Source organism: Mesocricetus auratus, unplaced genomic scaffold, assembly GCF_017639785.1.
Source record: "Mesocricetus auratus isolate SY011 unplaced genomic scaffold, BCM_Maur_2.0 Super-Scaffold_4256, whole genome shotgun sequence".
NCBI classification, from domain to species: Eukaryota; Metazoa; Chordata; class Mammalia; order Rodentia; family Cricetidae; genus Mesocricetus; species Mesocricetus auratus.
This window is the reverse complement of record NW_024429182.1, coordinates 21,345,427-21,365,566: the sequence shown is the minus strand read 5'-3', so window position 1 is coordinate 21,365,566 and position 20,140 is coordinate 21,345,427. Positions and strand designations below refer to the sequence as shown.

The 20,140-nt window shown below is 39.6% G+C and overlaps 1 protein-coding gene across 1 annotated transcript in view; it reads right to left on the bottom strand.

Moving 5' to 3' along the window:
* Positions 1-5,294: 5,294 nt before the first annotated feature.
* The window catches only part of LOC101829294 (cytochrome P450 2C70), a 31,138-nt gene continuing 16,292 nt past the window's right edge, over positions 5,295-20,140 (bottom strand). Inside the window, exons 5-9 of the mRNA XM_005063615.4 lie at positions 17,786-17,959; positions 16,150-16,291; positions 8,795-8,982; positions 7,167-7,308; positions 5,295-5,689 (exon numbers count right to left, since the gene is read on the bottom strand). Coding sequence (XP_005063672.1) covers positions 5,508-5,689; positions 7,167-7,308; positions 8,795-8,982; positions 16,150-16,291; positions 17,786-17,959 — 828 coding nt within the window. The 3' untranslated portion in view covers positions 5,295-5,507. The remainder of the gene's footprint in view (positions 5,690-7,166; positions 7,309-8,794; positions 8,983-16,149; positions 16,292-17,785; positions 17,960-20,140) is intronic.

Genomic DNA, 20,140 nt, shown 5'->3' with positions numbered 1-20,140 from the left:
GGTCCTCACAGTCCTTCCCTCTTTCCATATGCGTCCATCACTGTGTCCTCATTTATCTTTCTTGCCCATTGTCTTAGATAGGGTTTCTGTTGTTATGAAGAGACATCATGACCATGACAGCTCCTATAAAAGAAAACATTTAATTGGGGATGGCTTACAGTATCAAAGGCTTAGTCCTTTGTCATTACCATGGGCCATGGCAGCATACAGGCAAACATGGTACTGCAGAAGGAACTGAATATTCTACATCTTGATCCATAGGCAACAGGAAGTAAATTGTGACACTGAGCATGGTTTGAGCACACGAGGCCACAAATTCCACCTCCACAGTGACACACTTCCTCCAACAAAGCACACAAACTTCAACAAAGCCACACCTACTAATAGTGCCACTCTCTGTTGGGGGGCATTTTCTTTCAAACCACCACACCAATTTAACCAAAAAAGTGATGCCTATATACTCTTGGTCGGGTGGTACTTTACATACTAATGTTAAGAGAAATGAAGTCTCTCCTTTCTAGCCACTGTTATTTACCAATAGCTATTGGTGGTGAGACATTGTGAGAACCCCCTCCAACACACACATTCTGGAAATTTGATTGGCTTGAACTTGAACATATCTTATGTTTCCTGGTACAACTGCTGTGGCATCATATGTGCTATTGCCCATTGTGTCTGTAAAGCATTGATTCCTTGAAATCATCTACTACCTTTGGCTATTACAATCTTTCTTCCCCCTCTGTTATAAAGAATACTAAGCCTTGTGAGGTGGGGTTTGTGACAACAAACCAAAAAACAATACTGTTTCACTTAGGACCAAACATTCTGCCACCTCATTCTCTGTACCTCCAATAGTCATGGGTCTGTATTAATTGATTGTATAAAATATAATAATAAATACATATAAATAAATAATAAATAAGTAAAATAGTAAATTAGTATTATAAATAATAAAGTAAAATGCAATAAATATATAAGAATAAATAACACAATATAATAATAAATAGGGAAAAATAATGAGTAAAAGTAGCTAATAAGAAAAATAATAACAGTTTCAGTAGGAGTCAGTTAAATACTATGTCTTCATGGAGTATTACTAGTTGGATCTCTCTTAAGATCAATAACCTATCTAATTTCATGTTCTTGGCCCTGATAAGACTTCCAGGTAGTATTGGTTCCATCTTATGGAATGGGCCTTAAATTCTAACATAAAAATGATGGGTTACTACTGTGTTTTTAGGTCACTCTTGCACAAATGGTCTGTCTTGTTATTGTAGCTCCAAGAGTTCATGAGTTCATTGCTAGATAAGATTAGTGATTCCTTTTTTGTTCAACTAACATGCATACCACCTTACATCTATATGAAAGCAAGCCAGGTGAAGTGAAGATTCTACATGATATACACATATAGAGTTTAAATGTGTTACTCTATAATGTGTTGCAATGACCCTATTAGACACCATAGGCTAACAAATGAAAGTCCCAGTGCCAGGTACAAGTTACCTCTATCAGAGGTTTTGATCAATGAGGTCCCATAGACCCACATATATTACAGGCTATAGCCATTGCTCTAAGTTGTCCTCAAGAATTTCATGTAAAGACCTCATTACTAAAGAGACCATATAATTAAGTCAAAGAACACAGAAAATCAAGTTATGTTGACCTGAAACAAATATCTTTAAGAACAGCTAGTCCACATTTTGCGTTGTTTCTTCTATTTTAAGAAAGAAGATATCCATGAAACATTGCATTTGTCACTAATCACTCCGGGAATTTATCAAGGATGAACTGACTCCTGTGCAAATGCTTTCTTGCCCATTGCTACATTTTATCTAGCAACTTGTCTAATCTTTCATAAATAACAGTCTTTGATCACTGTATGTTGTATTTATAATTATTTTATGTAGACATATTTGGCATATGTACATTTCAAAAATGAAAGGATTTATAATGACATTTACATTCAAGTATCTCATGTATTTTGACAATCATTCCCATTGTCATTTACACTATCTGATTCTTCATCATTTTTCTCTCTTGTCAGCTTGTCTTTCCCAGTAGCACACCCTTCTATTTCACACATATACTATAAAAGTTGTGAAGATATCATATAGATACAGTGTGCATTAGGTTTCACAGATGAGAGGGAATATATGATATTGTGGCACAAGCCTGAAAATTCCAGTACACAGGAAGCCACATCTGGGATATTATTTTCAAGTCCAGAATAAGACCAACTCTCAAAATAATTTTATAAGGTAATATGAATATAAAAACAATACCAGTGTGTTGGTATGATCACAACCCACTAAGCTGTATAGATCAGTTCCCCCAAAGCAAGGAAAAGACATTGTTTGATTGGATTTCTCCTAAGTAAGTTAAATAGAAAGTATAGAGAAAGAAGGGAATACAGAATTGTGATTAACTGACAAGAGTAGTAAAACACATTGGAAAGAAAGGATGCTAAAAGAAGATTCTAATAACAGATTAACAGAAAGGGTATGGACATATCAATGTACTGAGAAGTTTGTGAGGACCCAAGCATGTGACATTTAGAAAACTTCATCAACAAATCACAGTCAAAGGAGCTTAAGGTAAGGGAAATAAGATGCCCAAGGTATGATTCTGACACCCTTTTGGAAGGTCAAGCTATCCGTAATCACAATACTTAATTGATGACAGGAAAAGATGTCTGGTGAGGAATAAAGATGAAATAAATAGATCTATATTGATCTAAACATCCTGCGTTACACTACAAGGCAAGGAAATGGGAACAAAATTGATGTACCCCCTGAATCTCATGGAGCACAGCATCTGTGTAGGGCATGCCGTTCCTGTCCTGTGTGCAGGGGCTCCAATGTCTTCCAATCACATATGCAATTTCTTCCTGAATTTTAGCCTCTAGAGCAGAAATCATGGTTTTATAAAATGCAAAAAGAATCATCTTTTATACGATTGTGACCATTATCTTGGAAATAGTAAGCTACACAAAGTAGAGATGTCGTATGATATTTTATTGAGGGAGAAGTCACTTACATGAGAAGCCAAGAAAGGCAAGAGCCAAAGGTCCACTCGCTCCTCTCCAAGACTCGACTGGAACTCAAAGAAAGAGCACCTCCTTCCCCCCAGCTCTTTTATCCCTGCCCACCCCAGGACATTCTATGTACCTGTGCCTGTACCTGTGATCATGCCCAAGTGGGCGTGGTCATCACAATGGGTACGTAAGATCTCTCCCTACAGGCCATGTAATGAGATATCTGTTTTCCTAAGTCTGGAATATTTCATCTTGTATAATGATCTTCAATCCCATGTATTATCTACAAATTACATGATTACATTCTTCATTACAAACAAATATAAAATCCTACTGTGGACATATAGCTCTGTTTCAAACCTATGTCCTTTTTTCATTTTTTTACATATATTTATGTATATGAATATACATCTAAATCCCTAAAGACATACCTACAGACATCTCTGTATGTATAGTGTCATTGATATGTATTTTCAGGGCTGAGGCCTGACAAATTGGTATGCTCTTCTCTGAGGAAAATTATTTTTCCCATTCTCTATATTCCTTAGTAGTCTGTAGTTCTTTGTCTGTGGTTTAAGCCTCATGGTTAATAACATGATAATGAAACCAGATGGTAGCAGTGCATATACCTTTAATCCAGCACTTGGGAGGCAGAGGCAAGTGGATCTCTGAGTTCCAATCCAGCCTGGTCTACAGAGCGAGTTCCAGGACAACTGGGTCTACACACAGACACCTGCCTTGAAAGAATGAGAGAAAGGAAGGAAGGAAGGAAGGAAGGAAGGAAGGAAGGAAGGAAGGAAGGAAGGAAGGGAAAGGGAAGGAAGAGTGAGGGAGGGAGGGAGGGGAAAAAGAATATGATCATGTCATTTGCAGGAATGGATAATTTGACTTCTTCCTTTTTAAAAATTTACTTTACTGCCCTCCCCTCAACCACCCTGTAGCAGGTGAGAGCTGACCCCAGAGTCACAAGAATGACTATTGTGAATGTAGCTGTAACCCTCACCAGCTATAGCACACAGGGGAGAAGGCCTTGCCCCCCACCTGACCTTGTTGTTAGGTGCACAAGTGAGGCAGCCCTGAGGCCATGTAAAGAGAACTGATGCCTCCACCCCCTTCTTATGCCCCCTACAGAAATTGGGAGAGAGGATGTTGCACCTTCCCTGCACAAAACTGGCCCTGATGGTGTGGGTGTGGGTGACCCGTATCTGAGGGCCCGAGAGCAGGAGATCTGACCTCATTCCTTGCTGCAGGCTGCATTGGATGAGCCAACTGAGGTCATGCTGGAGAACTCCCCTGGGTAGTGACAATGAGGGAAAACTTGTGGGCTAACAAACCCAGCTACCACCCAGGCCTAGAACAAAGGCTATGTGTTGGTCCATCCCAATATCCAACTCATATATGAACTTTTAGAGTGTATTCAGGGGACAAAACTATAGATTCAAGCCATCAGGACCTCCATGACACAAGACAGCAACAGGATGTCCCAAAGGAGCCCCAATAGGAATTGTGGCATTACAGAAGCTATAGAGTATATAGATTTAAGGTAATAATATTCAGTATTTCAAAAATAACAGTTTATATTTACTGTTGAGTGGCCATTGCACAGCTAAAAAGACACTTAAAGAAATAGTATGAAGTCATTAAAGATATGTGACTATAGTAACATATGAAGGCAATATTTCAAAACTAATCTAAATATCATTAAATATGGATATGTATTTTATAGGAAATAAGTTTGAAGGTTATGGAATAGTCAAACAGTAAGATATTATGAGTTATGTTTATGTGTTTATAAAAACATCTATGATGTGTTGTTATATAAATAGCACTTCCAAATCATAGTTAACTTTAAACCCTCATATGCAGATATTTCTGTTTGTGTGTATGAAGTTATATGGAATCATATATGGAGTGTGTATAGGGTAGCTCTGGGAGAAGATAAGGAAAGAGTATCCTTGGAAACTGGGAAATTCAAGTGTTATCTCATGTTGCTCCCCTTGGTAGGCATGATCTTTCATTGTTATGTCCCTGTGTGCATACACACACATCTGTGTGTGTATTTACATACATAACCATGAACATCACTTATGAAAATATGTACATATAGTCATACTTTTAAAATTTATGGCGCAAAGACAAAATGTATATTTGAAAATCACAGAGTAAGTTCTGTTTGCTGTTACTCAAACAAGACATGAGACTGATAATGCACTTTCCATTTGGAATGCACTCACACAAAAATATGAATAATGATTGGACACACGCTGCAACAAAAATTTTATTAGCGCTGAATCAGTGAGGCTTTTTTCATTTGTGGAAATTAGAACCGGCTCATAAAGACAGGAGAAAATTTTAGGTAGCAGACCTGCCATTAAGAAGAATTGCAGGGTGCAGGTACATAGGACACAAAACACTCTGTTTGCTCGAAAGTAAAAGCAGGGTCTCAGTCATCCATGAGAAAGACTACCCAGCTTCAGACTGGAATGAAACAGAGCTCATAGGGCGGAGGAAGAGACAACAGGCCAGTGAGAGCTGGGGTGGTATCAATGTCCTCTGGATTGACCAGAGGTTTTAAAGTGAAATGCTGTAAAATGTTGGTCAGGATTAAAAACATCTCCATGCGGGCCAGGCCTTCTCCAATACACGCTCTTCTTCCTACAAAAGACATGACAACTGATAAGTCATTTAATTCTGATTCTGAGTTAACACACAGAATACATGTAAATGAATGACTAATTAACCCAGATTAATTACCCAAAAACTGACTATATTTTTGTACTGTCCTGATTTCTTTCCTGTCCTTCCATTCTTGGGACAAATTTTGTTTCATTTCAATCATTGGGGGGAGTATTTTACATTTTTATATTTTATAAATTAGTAATATATTTATATCATTTTAACCCTCCCTCTCCCCACTCACATCCAAATCCATGACTATTTTAATTATTCTTTTTTTCTCTGAAACAGTGGTTCTCTATGTAAACAGCCCTGATGCTCCTGGAACACGAATTTCCAGTGGAGGAAATTCTGCCTCAACAAGAGAGGTTCCAGTCCCATCCAGTTCCTGGTCCATTGCGGACTACTTGCTTGTGTCAGTTTTGAGGAATTTTCCATATTCTGCCACTTTCTCTGTTCCCATGGGAACAGTCTCTTCCTTTTTAATCCTGTTACTCATTGTTAAGAGAAGCTTTTTCCTTTGCTAGCCGCTTTGGTTTATCCCCCGCCAGTCACCTGGGCTCTGCCGTGCCAGCCTGGTTCTAGATCCGCATCAGTCCCAAATAAACACACAAGAGGCTATATTAATTATGAAGCTGTTGGCCTTGCTTTTCCCTTACTGGCTAGCTCTGCCTTAAGTAATTACCCCATAATTGTTAATCTAAGTATGTTTCTTACCGGAGAATAGTTCCCGGCTTCTTACCCCTATGGCGTCACATGTCGACTCTCTTGTGTTTCTCCTACCCAGCATCCTCCTGGATTCCTAGCCCCACCTATCTAGATTCCTATTGGCCAGACAGTGCTTTATTAGCATAAGACTTCCCCAACAACTCATCATTTTAACTTTTTAATCATCTCTTAGAGTGGATCAATTTTTCTTTTCTGAGACCCTTTCAAATTGAAAGAAGGCATTTAAATGGTAGTACTTCCTGAGAGCAATTTCTCTTGCAGTCTGACCATTTAGCTTGCTGTCCTTCAAAAACACCAGTTCTGTAAACTGCTCTCTCTGGGCTCCCCTGTAGGACTTGAGAATAGCCCATTTTCACAGGATAGTGTCTTTTCCTATTCATTGATCCTCTTTGTTTCTCTCATACACTGTACGCCTGGATCTGAGCACTGAGTTGCTACATGTAAGGTATTCCTTGAGTCCACGGTGACCTGGATCCTCTGGGTGGAGAGAAATGCCTCAGAAAAGTAGGATTTCTTTCAGGAAGGACTCTTAAGAAGTTCAGCCCTGGGTCAGAGAGCAGAATCGGTGGGTGAACCCTCTAATCCAATGAGAAGCAGCCTTCATCTTGGGGTTGCCACTCTGGTCCTGCCTCATGGAGATGGCTATTCATGTCGACACAAGAGCCTCCATGCACAGCTCTTCTCACCTCACCTGGGCCCAACATGTATGGAAACAAAGCTTGCTTGCCTGCTGAGAAGGCCATGAAGTGCTCACTCTTCTTGAAGTTGCCTCTCTCATCTAGAAAGTGACCAGGGTCAAACTTCTCTGGGCAGGGAAATTCTTTGTCATCATGTAGGACAGAAGTCAGACATGTCATTACACTTGTGCCCTGAAAGAAAAAGAACAAAAATCATACAGGAAGGAGGTCACGGAACCTGGAAAAAAATTAGATGTCTTTCATCTGATCTCCTTGTACTGTGAATCAGCAGATTGAGGCCAAATAAAAAGGTCGTTTGTTCCATGTCAAAGAACACATCAATGCCAGGCTTAACAGATCTTACAGCCTGTAATTCTCATTCAGGGTCTCTGTACATTGACCTCACAGGCCACCACCACTAGTTTGTGGTCTGATGTTGGGATCTTGCAGAATTAAAGCGGCTCTTGATATACATTCAGCAGTGTTATCCGACAGGGCAATGCCATTGAAAATTCATTGCAACTTGGTGGAAGAGGCAATAGAAAGATTGTAAGAGCCAATGGGTGTAGGAGAAACCCAAGCTGCAGTCACCCGAATGCATATGCGCTGCAGGCACTTCCTCCCTGAGTCTAGCCAAAAGCCTGCCTCAATGCCCAGAGACTGCTGACAGAGAGACACCTGACCCAGAGACACCAAAGAGAGAAAAGGAAAACACAGCAGAGTCAGCCACTTGAGCCATAGGACCTCGGGATGGAGTATAACCACAGGCCTAACTTCCTTGATAAATGAGTCTGCAGCATGGTCTGCTACTCACTACTCCCACTGCCTGAGTCGGTGGTGCTGCATCTTCTCAAACCCTCCCACAAGGGGTGTCCGGAACAAGTGGGGATGGAGAACACCGAGGAAACAAGGCCTTCTAGACACAACAGGCCTGGCATAGTATGTGAAGTCACAGAGACTGGGGCAGCATGCACAGTCTAAGTCAGATAGTTCGCAGCACTGGGAGCATAAGTAGGCACAAGACCCAATTCCTAACACAGACGCTGTCTCCTGCACTAGCAGCCACTCACTTAGGAAAAATTAGTTTCTCCAGAAGTCTCCAAGAAACAAACCACACTTTAGGCAGCACTGAGGTCAAGCAGTAGTGGGCCAACACAAAAAGAACTTTGGTGTTTGGAAAAGGCTTTTGTTGTTGTTGTTGTTGTTGTTTCTTAATGCCTTCTTTGAGGTTTTCTTTTTTATTCTTTTTTACTTTCAGTATATACTTTTATATACTGAACATATTTTCAGTATATACCAAGGAAGAGGAAAGATGTTTTAGACTGGACTTATTCTAAGTAAGTCAACCAGAAATTATGGAGGGAGGTGGGAATACACAGTAGTGGTTAATTAACAAGAATAGTAAAAACCCACTGGGAAGCAAAAGTGTGGACAGCAGATTGCATTAACAGACAGGAAGGGTATAGACGTATTAATGGACTGAGAAGTTTGTGAAAAGCAAGTCATGTTAGAAAACCATATCAATAAATTACAGACAAAGGAGCAGAGTGTGAGGGTGCTAAGATGACTGGTGTATGATTCTGGCACCTTGTGGAAGGTCAGGCTTTGTGTTTATATCACATTGTTTAACTGACAGGCAAAGATGCCTGGTGAGGGGCACAGATGAACTAGATCTCACCTTGGGAATGTGGTACCCTCTGAACTCCACATCTTGTGTTGTTTGACGAGGCAAGGGGATGGGAACAAGGTCAATGTATCTCTGGATCTCATGCAGCACGGCATCAGTGTAGGGCATGTGGTTCCTGTCCTGCATGCAGGGGCTCCGATGTTTGCCAACCACACGTGCAATTTCTTCCTGAATTTTAGCTTCCAGGGCAGAAACCATGGTTTTTATAAAATGGAAAATAATTATATTTTATATTATTCTTGATCATTTTAAAGTTGTAGTAGGAAGTGGAGATTCGAGAAAAACAAATTCCATCGTTTCTACAAGAGTAGAAAACCTAACACAGAGATAACAATATTCTAAGTATGAGCTACTAGTATCTACATAAAGTGCTTAAAGACTATAAAAACTTTAAACAAAGCATTGGTATAGAAAGTTAACATATAAAATCAATACTTTTTCCATATACATAACAAACATATTGAGAAGTAAATTAGTAAAATAAACACATTCACACAAGACAAGCAGTGATGAAAAATAATAAGACAGACTATCCAATAAATGGTGTTGGCGAAAGTGGATATCTCTCTGCAGTAGAATGAAATTACATTCATGTCTCACTCTACAAAAAAAATCAATTCAAAGTAGATCAAAGTCTTTAAATAAAGCCTGAAACGTTGAGACTTCTAGGGAAAACATCAAAGATGAACTTAAAGAAATAGGTATAAGAAGGAACTCTCTGAACAGAGGTCTGAGAGTAGGGCATTGGCCTCAAAATTAAAGAATGGGCCAAATGACATCAAATGATCCTGCATAACAAAAAAAAAACTAACAGGAGAGTGAACACAGAATCCCCAGAATGATATAAACTCTTAGCCAGCTATCTTTCAGACTAATACTCAGAAATTACAAAGAATTGTAAATATTAAACACATACAAAAATCTGCCAATCAGTAAGTGGACAGATGAAATGAATATAGAGTTTTCATAAGAAGAAACACAAATGGATAAAAAGTATTTGTTTAGGTGATCAACATCCCTAGACATCAGGGAAATGCAAATTAAAATTACTTTGAGATTAACATCTCACCCAAGTCAACATGGCTATCATTAAAGAGTCTGACAACAAACACTGCTCTGGATGTGGGGAAAGGGACCCTTTTCACTGCTGATGGGAATGCAAATTAGTACAGCCATTATGAAAATCATTATGGTGGTTCCTCAATAAATTAAAAAAAGATCTACCACATGACTACCCCTCGTCATATACCCAATAAGCCCATATGCTACCACAGACACATTTATACATCCTTGCTTATTGATACCAAAAAAAAGAGATGTCAGTCAACCAATGAATGGATGGTGAAAATCTATTACATATACATATATGTAAGAGTTTTCAACTGCAAAAAAAGAAAACCCTAAGTTTTATTATTTCCTGCCATCTACTCCTCCTGGATGGGTTTGTTCCTTTTTGTTCTATAGCTTTCAGATGTGTTGTTAAGTCACTTATGTGAGATTTCTCCAAATTCTTTATGTAAGCACTTAGTGCTATAAACTTTCCTCTTAGCATTGCTTTCATTGGGTCCCATAAGTTTATGTATGTTGTAGATTCAATTTCATTGAATTCTAGGATGTCTTTAATTTCTTTCTTTATTTCTTCCTTAGCCCAGTAGTAGTTCAGCTGAGAGCTATTCAGTTTCCATAAGTTGTAGGCTTTCTGTAATTTTTGTTGTTGTTGAACTCTTAACTTTAACCCATGATGGTCTGGTAAGGTGCTAGAGGTTATTCCAATTTTTTATATCTGTTGAGATTTGCTTTATGACCAAGTACATGGTCAGTTTTAGTGAAGGTTCCATGAGGTGCATTTGAGTGAAATGTCCATATAAGTCTTAATGTGTTAGTTCCCCTCTGGTAAGTCTCTGTCCAGCAGACCTATCCAATGGTGAAAGTGGAGTGTTAAAGTCTCCCACTATTAATGTGTGGGGTTGGGTTTGATGTGTGATTTAAGTAATATTATTTTACAAATGTGGGTGTCTTTATATTTGGGGCATAGATGTTCAGAACTGAAACTTCATCTTGATGGATTTTTCCTTTGATGAATATGAAATGTCCTTCTCCATCTCTTTTGGTTAAGTTTAGTTTGAAGTCTATTTTGTTAAATATTAGGATAGCTATACCCCCTTGCTTCTTAAATTCATTTAATTGGAAAATCTTTTCCCAAACCTTCAGTCTGAGGTAATGTCTGTCTTTGAAGTTGAGGTGTGTTTCATGTATAGACCAGAAGGATGGACCCTATTTTTGTATCCATTCTTTTAGCCTGTGTGTTTTTATTGGCAGATTGAGTCCAGTGATAACAAGAGATGCTATTGATCAATGATTGTTAATTCCTGTTATTATTTGGTTTGAGTAGTGATTGTTGTGGTGGTGGTGGTGGTGGTGGTGGTGGTGTGTGTGTGTGTGTATGTGTGTTTCCATTCTTTTGACTTTGCTGTTGTGAGATTATCTATTGCCTGTATTTTTGTGGCTATAACTGAGTTCCTTGGGTTGGAGTTTTTCTTCAAATACTTTCTATATTGCTGGATTTGTGGATAGGTATTGTTTAAATCTGGTTTTGTCATGAAATATCTTGTTTTCTCCATCTACACATGGGCAAGAAGGAAGAAAAGAGGCTTGGGTAAGGTTACAAGGGGGGAACAAAGGACTTAGTAAATAGGACTCACTGAGTCACTCATGAATTGATAAGAACATCATGAAACTAAAAACCCTCTTTACAGCAAAGGAAATGGTCAATCAAATAAAAAGGCAGTTGACAGGATAAGAGAAAATCACTTTCACCCACACATCTGATGCAGGATTAATATCCAGAATATACAATGAACACAAAACTCTAAACATAAAGCAAATAATCCAAACAAAACATGGGCTATAGTTCTGAACAGAATTCTTTAAAAATTAAGCACAAGAGGTGTGTAACATTTTATCAAGTGTGGTATGGTGGTTTGAATGAAAATGACCCCCATAGACTCAAAGAGTCACATTGTTAGAGTGTGACCTTGTAGAAGTAGCTATGGTATTATTGGAGGAAGTTTGACACAAGGGGTAGGCTTTGAAGATTCAGAAGCTCAAGCCAGGCTCAGTGGGTCACTCTCTCTTCCCATTACCTGACATCCAGATGTATAACTCTTTAATTACTTCTCCATCACCATGTCTGCCTGTATGCCACCATGTTTTCCACTGTGATGATAATGGACTAACTCTCTAAACTATAAACCAGCCCCAATTAAATGTTTTCCTTTATAAGGGTTGCAGTGGTAATGGTGTCTTTTTTAATTTAAATTAGAAACAAGGTTGCTTCGCATGTCAATCCCAGGTCCCTCTGCCTTTCCCTCCTCTTCTCCCACACCCTCCCACCAAACCCCCCCAATACACCCTCCTTTCCCCAGGGAGGGTGAGCCCTCAATGGGGGTGTCCATAGTCTGTCATTTCATCCAGGGCAGGGCCTAGAACCTCCCCCAAGAGTCCAGGGTGAGAGTGTACCTCACATTGTGGGATGGGCACCCAAAGTCCATTTGTATGCCAGGGATAAATACTAATCTACTACCCAAGGCCCCATAGACTGCCTAGGCCTCCTCACTGACACCCACATTCAGGGGGTCTTGATCAGTCCCATACTGGATTCCCAGCTATCAGTCTGGGATTCAAGAGCTACCCCCTTGTTCAGGTCAGCTGTTTCTGGGTGTTAAATCAGCCCAGTTTTAACCCCTTTTGATCATCAGTCCTCCCTCTCTGTCACTGGGTTCCTTGAGTTCAGCTCAGTGTTTAGCTGTGGGTGTCTGCCTCTGCTTCCATCAGTCATTGGTTGAAGGTTCTGTTTCCCAGACTCTCTGGCCAGGGGATTGTGGGCTGGCACTCCCCAGATCTATGTCTAAAATCCATATATGACAGAATACATACCATGTTTGTCTTTAAAGAACCTATGGCACATTTCCATCTCACTCTTGAACTGTCAGCAGCTATGACAACCCACAAAACATCTACGAGTACAAGAGTAATCTATCCTATCACTGTCCCTCAATGAGAAGGGAGAGGTTCACAAGAACCAAACCCTTCCTAAGGATCTATGGGAAATTAATATTTCCCGGGATGTAAAAAACAATGATTCTCTTAAGTAATGTAACCACTGGTCAATTGTTGGTAATCCAGTAAATAACATCTCACCAATGATCAGGTAAATAAACCTAATTAAACTATTGGTTTATTGAAAAAAGGAAAAACAGACATGAAAGTAAAAATAGGACTAGTTGGGAAGAGAAAAAGTATTACTGGGTGAGAGGAGGAGAAAGAGAGAGCAGTGAGGTATAATAAGAATAATTATATATGACCTGTGCCCGGGACTGCCACTGAGTCTCCCATCCCTGCAGGAGACAACACACTCCAGCATCCAAATCCCCTTCTCAATGCATAGGACCAAGACTAGGACCCAGAGAAGGAGAACTACCAGAGTACTGGATTTGCTTGCACCCACTGAGAGGAAACCCTGGTCCACTACCCAGCAGGAGAGCAAGAGACTCCTTCTGCACCACTGGAAGAAGGGATGGGAAGGAGACAATGCAAAAACATATTCAGCAACAGAAAAAAATATGACACCACCAGAGTCTAGGGACTCTACACCAGCAAGACAGAAACATTCCAATGCGAAGAGAATGACCTTAAAAACAACTTCATGAAATGATAGAGGCCTTCAAAGAGTATATGAGAAAATCCCTTAAGGAGATAGAAGAAAATACAAACCAAAAAATGGAAGAAATGGAAGAAAAAACAAACAAAAAATGCAACAAACAGAAGAAAAGACAAAGAAAAACTTGCAAGAAACAATTCAAACAGTACAAGGGCTGAAAGCTGAAATAGAGACAATTAAAAAAAACAGCCTGAAGGAATGCCAGAAATAGAAAAGCTGGGGAAAATGGTCAGGAAATACAGATGTAAGCACAACCAACAGAATACAAGAGATGGAAGAGAGAATCTCACGTATTGAAGACACACTAGGAGAAATAGATTCATCGACCAAAGAAAATTTGAAGTCCAACAAATCTCTAACACAAAATATCCAGAAAATATGGGACAACATGAAAAGACCAAACCTAAGAATAATAGGAATAGAAGGTAAAGAAAATCACCTCAAAAGGGCAGAAAACATATTCAACAAAATTATAGAATAAAACTTTCCCAACCTAAAGAAAGACATTCCAATGAAGGTACAAGAAATTTACAGAACACCAAATAGAGTAGACCACAAAAAAATTTCCTTGCCACATAATAATCAAGACACCAAACATACAAAATAAAGAATATTAACAGCAACTAAGGAAAAAGGTCAAGTAACATATGAAGGCAAACCCATCAGAATTACACCGAACTTTTCCATGGAAACTCTGAAAGTAAGAAGCAAGTCTCCAAAACACCAAAGGATCCGATTAAAGAGTGGGCTACAGAACTAAATAGAGAATACTCAATAGAGGAATCTAAAATAGTTGAGAGACACTTTAAAAAGTGCTCAACATCCCTAGCCATCAGGGAAATGCAAATCCAAAGAACTCTGAGATACTATCTTACTCCTGTCAGAATGGCTAAAATCAAAAGCACCAATGACAGTTTATGCTGGAGAGGATGTGGAGAAAGGGGAACACTCCTCCACTTCCTGGTGAGAGTGCCAACTTGTACAGCCACTTTGGAAATCAGTATGGAGATTCCTCAAGAAAATGGGAATCAGTCTGCCACAATATCCAGCAATTCTACTCTTAGGCATATACCCAAAAGATGCACATTCATACAACAAGGACATCCGTTCCACTATGTTCATAGCAGCATTATTCATAATGGCCAGAACCTGGAAGTAACCTAGATGCCCCTCAACGGAAGAGTGGATAGAGAAAATGTGGTACATTTACACAATGGAGTGCTATTCAGTGGAAAAAACAATGGAATCTTGAAATTTGCAGACAAATGGATAGCACTAGAAGAAACCATCCTGAGTGAGGTAACCAGTCACAAAAAGACAAACATGGTATATACTCACTCCTATACGGATTTTAGACATGGACCAGAGGAGTGCCAGCCTACAATCCTACTGCCAGAAGTCTGGGAAACAGGAAGGACCCTAAGAGAGATATGCATGGTACCCCAGAGAAAGGGAATGAGGCAAGATCTCCTGAGCAGGTTGAGAGCATGGGGTGAGGAAGGGAGAGGGAGCTGGGAAAAAGAGAGGGGGAGAAGAGGAGGGGAGAGGAGGACATGAGGGAGCAGTGGGATTTCCAGAGATCTACAAGGATGACACCAACTGACAAAGGAAACAATAGTAGAGAGACTACCTTAAATGCCCCACCCTGATAATGAGTTTGACAACTACCTTAAATGCCATCCTAGAACCTTCATTCAATGACTAATGGAAGCAGAGGCAGATACCCACAGCTGAACATTGAACTGAACTCCTGGAACCCAGTGACAAAGATGGAGGAGTCATGAACAAAGGAGTCAAGACTGGGCTAGTGAAACCCACAGAAACAGCTGACCTGAACAAGGGGAGCTCTTGGACCCAAGACTGATGCCTGGGAAGCCAGCATGGGACTAATCCAAATCCCCTGAATGTGGGGGTCAGTGAGGAGGCCTAGGAAATCTCTGGGGTAGTAGATTATTATTTATCCATGGCATACTAATGGACTTTGGGTGCCCCTCCCACAATGAGGGATGCTCTCTCAGCCTGGACTCTTGGGGGAGGAGGGCCTAGGCCCTGCCCTGAACGAAATGGCAAACTCTGGAGATCCCCTATGGAGGGCCTCACCCTCCCTGGGGAATAGAGTGGGGATTGGGTCAGAGACAGGGGGGCCTGGTGGGGGATGGGAATGTGAAGCAAGCTTGTTTCTAATTTAAAGAAAAAAAGAATAATTATATATGTATGAAAATGTTATAATGAAACACACCATTGTCTATAATTAATACATGCTCAGAAAAGTTTAATCATATATACTTTCTGGAAAATAAAATAAATAAGTATCTATTATGATATAGGACAAAATGTGAGAGGAGGCTAGTTCTATTTGAACCCTAAGAACACTATTATGTATTTGTCCTAACCCAAGTCAGAGATTCTGAATCATAGGGAGAAGAACAGCCACTGACCATTCCCTGCTGCAGCTTAAATATTTTACCTTTTTCTTTATTATGATCTAGTTTGAACTAAATTCATCCAGTGGGAGGTAATTGCAGTAATGCAAATTTGCTAGTACAGAGTCTATTCTAGTGTGACAGTTTCTAGTTCTATCTGCCCATTTCTACCTGGACATTGATCTGCCCATCTATAATCATACCTGTGACCTCAGGATGCTTCAGCAGGAGCAAAAGCCCATATTTCATTGTGGTACTTGTCGTCTCTGTTCCCGCACTGAAAAGATCCGATATGGTGATGACCAGGTTTTCCATGGTAAATTCTGACTTTTTATTCTGTTTTTCCTAACAATTAAAGGTTATAGGAATTAGTTTTACTTGTTTGCATGTTAATTTGAGTTTTTTAGATCAAGGAAAATTTAATATTTTAAAAATTGATCATATCAATTACAAGACAAATAATACTACATTGATAACTCTCACAAATTGCTGACCTGAGCAAGTAAGAGCTCATAGACTCCATTCTGATAGCTGGGGAACCAGCATAAAACCAAACCAGGCCCCCTGTATGTGGGTGTCAGTTGGGAGGCCTGGGAAGTCTATGGGTTCTCTGGCAGTGGAACCACTATTTATCCCTAGTGCACGAATGAGCTTTGGGAGCCTATTCCCTATGGAAGGAAACTCTCTCAGCCTAGATATATGGGGGAGAGCCTAGGTCCTGCCCCAAATGATGTGACAGACTCTGATGATCTTCCATGGGAGGCCTCACTCTCCCTGAGGAATAGATAGGGGATGGTGAAGGGAATGAGAGGGTGGGAGAGAGAGGGAACTGGGATCGGTGTGTAAAATATTAGTTTGTTTTTAAAGGTTTACAGATAATAAAATAATTCAATATGACTTAAGCATTTTTTACATAAACTAGACATTAGAAACTGTTCTGCCAAGTCTGTTTACTCCTTATACATGATGATAGAAGTCTTGTGCCATGTCTCCCTTCTTGTTGGAGAACTTAAGAATAGTGAAGAATAAACTTGAGGCATCCGTTATTCACTGAATTGCCCTCCCCCACTCTTAAAAAAAAGCTGTTCTACCTGAAGATAAAGGTGGATGCTCGGTGACCCTTATGATTCCTTCACATGGTTAAAAGATAATTAAAATTACAGTATTCCAAGTTTTTTTTTTGTTCCTCACTTCTTACATACTGGAGACAAACCATTTCCTGTTATCTTTTTCGAATGTAGTATATACAAAAGCACTTACTGATACCATCAATTCTAACAACTGCTGGACCTTTATTACATTTAAAATCTCAGAGACTATACACAAACAAACTCTATTACTATTTCTAACCTCTTCCGTCTTTATATCCACCACCATAATTCAAATCAATTGCACCTTCTGAAAGATAACTACCTGAAGACTGCAGTTACCACACTCTCGCTTATCCTCCTGTTAGTCTAAACTGGGGTTTCCTCAAAGCCAAGTTCAACTGCAAAGGTTTCTTAGAGTCTCTTTAGAGAAAAGTCCTCTGTTCCCTAAGTCTTTATACCTGCTGTTCATAGAGGACAATTTACATATGGTGATATGTTCTCATCACTCTTGAATTGATATCTGTGTGTTACTAAAGAACTGACCTCAATCCCGGGAAATACAGACTTTCTAATTCTAAATAAACTGAAAATCTTAACAATATCTAAATATTCTATATGATTTACATGAGAAATTGATTCCGTATATAATAAATATATCACTAGAATAAACATCCCAATTTCACCAAGGGGGAAAAAAAGTGAGTCAGATTCCCACAAATGTGGACTAGCAAGTCAAGATACTTTGTACCTTTTCCATTTTAATCAGAAAATGGTCAATAAAGTCCTGAGGGTTACTGGGATTCAGAGATTCCTGATGCCTTTTGATTTCCTTCGAAATAAATTCATAATGTCCAAACTCTTGTTTCAAGAATGCTTTATGGCTTCCTGGGAGACAATATAAAACAGGATAGATACTGCAGAGCTGGAAGAGAAACAAACTTGCATTAGGGTAAACAGCACACCTTCTAGGGCTTGGTTATCTGTTCAACAGTTCAAAAAGGTGAATTTCCCATGCCTCCTGTGCGCCTATATGACTAGCACTTGGGGAGCAGGTACAGCATGGATCAAATGGTCAGAGCGGCCATGTACACAGTTTCTGCAGCAATTTCAGATCACATTCAATCCCTGACATCAGATCTCCAAAGGAATGTGTGGGCTAATCCCACTGCCCCCTCTGCCCTATTAATACTGAGATGCAGAATGACTAGTCAAATTCTGAGACCACAAATCAGTGATAGCAGGGATAGAAGTGGTCTTTATCCAAGTTTATCTTACACATGTTTCTCCACTCACCTAAAAACTGCAACTCCAGTAGACATGATAATGTGGAAGAGAGAAATCTCATGAGATTCCACTGCTAGGTGAGTAAGGACTGCTGGAAGAGGGAAAACAGGTCTTCTCTGGGGATGTCTCCTAGCTCCATGTGGTCTGCCTAAAATCATATCTATATAAGCAGCACTAAATGAATCAGGGGTGTGTGTGTTCTTAAAGAAAAATATCTTGAATTTGAGTGAGAACAAGGGGGCAGGTACATGGGAGGAGCTGGAGACAAGAAAAGAAAGGGAGAAATGAGGTGATTATAATCTCAAGTTAGTTATTCACTAAATGGAGGATGTTTTCTTCTCTTGATCATCTAACTGATACTTAAATGAATGTCTAATTTTTCAAATGATGTGTATATGTGCAATTCTAAAGTATAACCAGTGGCTAACTGTCTAAAATCTGTTACCTTTTTTATTTGGGGAAAAAGTATGAAGTAGGGACAGTCTATACTCAACTACCATCTTATAAATGAGAGTTGTAATTAAATATTCAACAGATCCTTTGTATCTGGTATAAATTCCAGAGTGATGGCACCTAAGCTTTGAAGTATCCTTCTGTAAATTTCCAAGATATCCTTTTGTAAATTTCTAATTGTTCCTTCAGACAATTCCTAGACCAGATAAACAATTTTGGTATGAAGAAATTGACTTGTTAAAAGTGCCTTTTATGTAACAATAAAGAGGTTTCTGGGAAACTGCTAGGCATTCAGTTCATCGGAAGCTGATCCCCTGTTCCTAGTAGAAGCTGAATTATATTCTGGAGGGACTCTTTCTTCTGCCTACTCGAATCACACAGAACACCTACACATGGTGCCCAACGTCGTGAGCCTGGGAGGAAGGAGGAACACAGACACTCCAGTACTGTAGCTATTTTATGCTCAAGTAAGTGAGACTCCAGGACTGGAGGTTATGATTGCTCAGGTAAGGGGGACTCCAGGAATTGACAGGAATGTGGATATTCCCCTATCTCAGGAGTGGCCATGTATACAGTTGTTAAAAGGAGAAGCCTTTACTGCACATTTGCAGATATTACAAATACAAATAGAATGGCTCCTGAGACAAAGAATAAATCAAGGGACCTTCCTGGTGGAAAAGGGGAAGTGTTTAATAAAGAAAAAAGGATTTTCCTGATAGAAAAAGAGGAACTGTTTAATTAAGGCCTGCAAATAGAAAGCCTCAAGAGACAAAAACAGAGTAAAGAAAGAGGCTCTTCCTAATACAAAAATGAAAGTTATTCTTTGGAATCCTGCAGAGATGACAGATCTAAAGTGGTTTAAAGAAATAGTGTTTACATTCGTAACACAAGGACATCTGTTCAGCTATGTTCACAGCAGCATTATTTGTAATAGCCAGGACCTGAAAGCAACCGAGATGCCCCTCAACCAAAAAGTGGATAAAGAAAATGTGGTACATTTACACAATGGAGTACTACTCAGTAGAAAAAAACAATGACATCTTGAAATCTGCAGGCAAATGGATGGAACTATAAGAAACTATCCTGAGTGAGGTAACCCACACACAGAAAGAAAGACATGGTATCTACTCACTCATAAGTGGAAATTAGACATAGAGCAGAGGATAACCAGCCTATAATCCACAACCTCAGGGAATCTAGGAAACAAAGAGGACCCTAAGAGAGACATACATGGACCCCCGCAAGAAGGGGAAAGGAACAAGATCTCCTGAGTAAACTGGGGACATGGGGGGAGGGAGGAGAAAGAGGAGGGGAGATGCACAGGGGGAGGATAACATGAGGGATCAGGACAGTGAAGCTGGGGGAA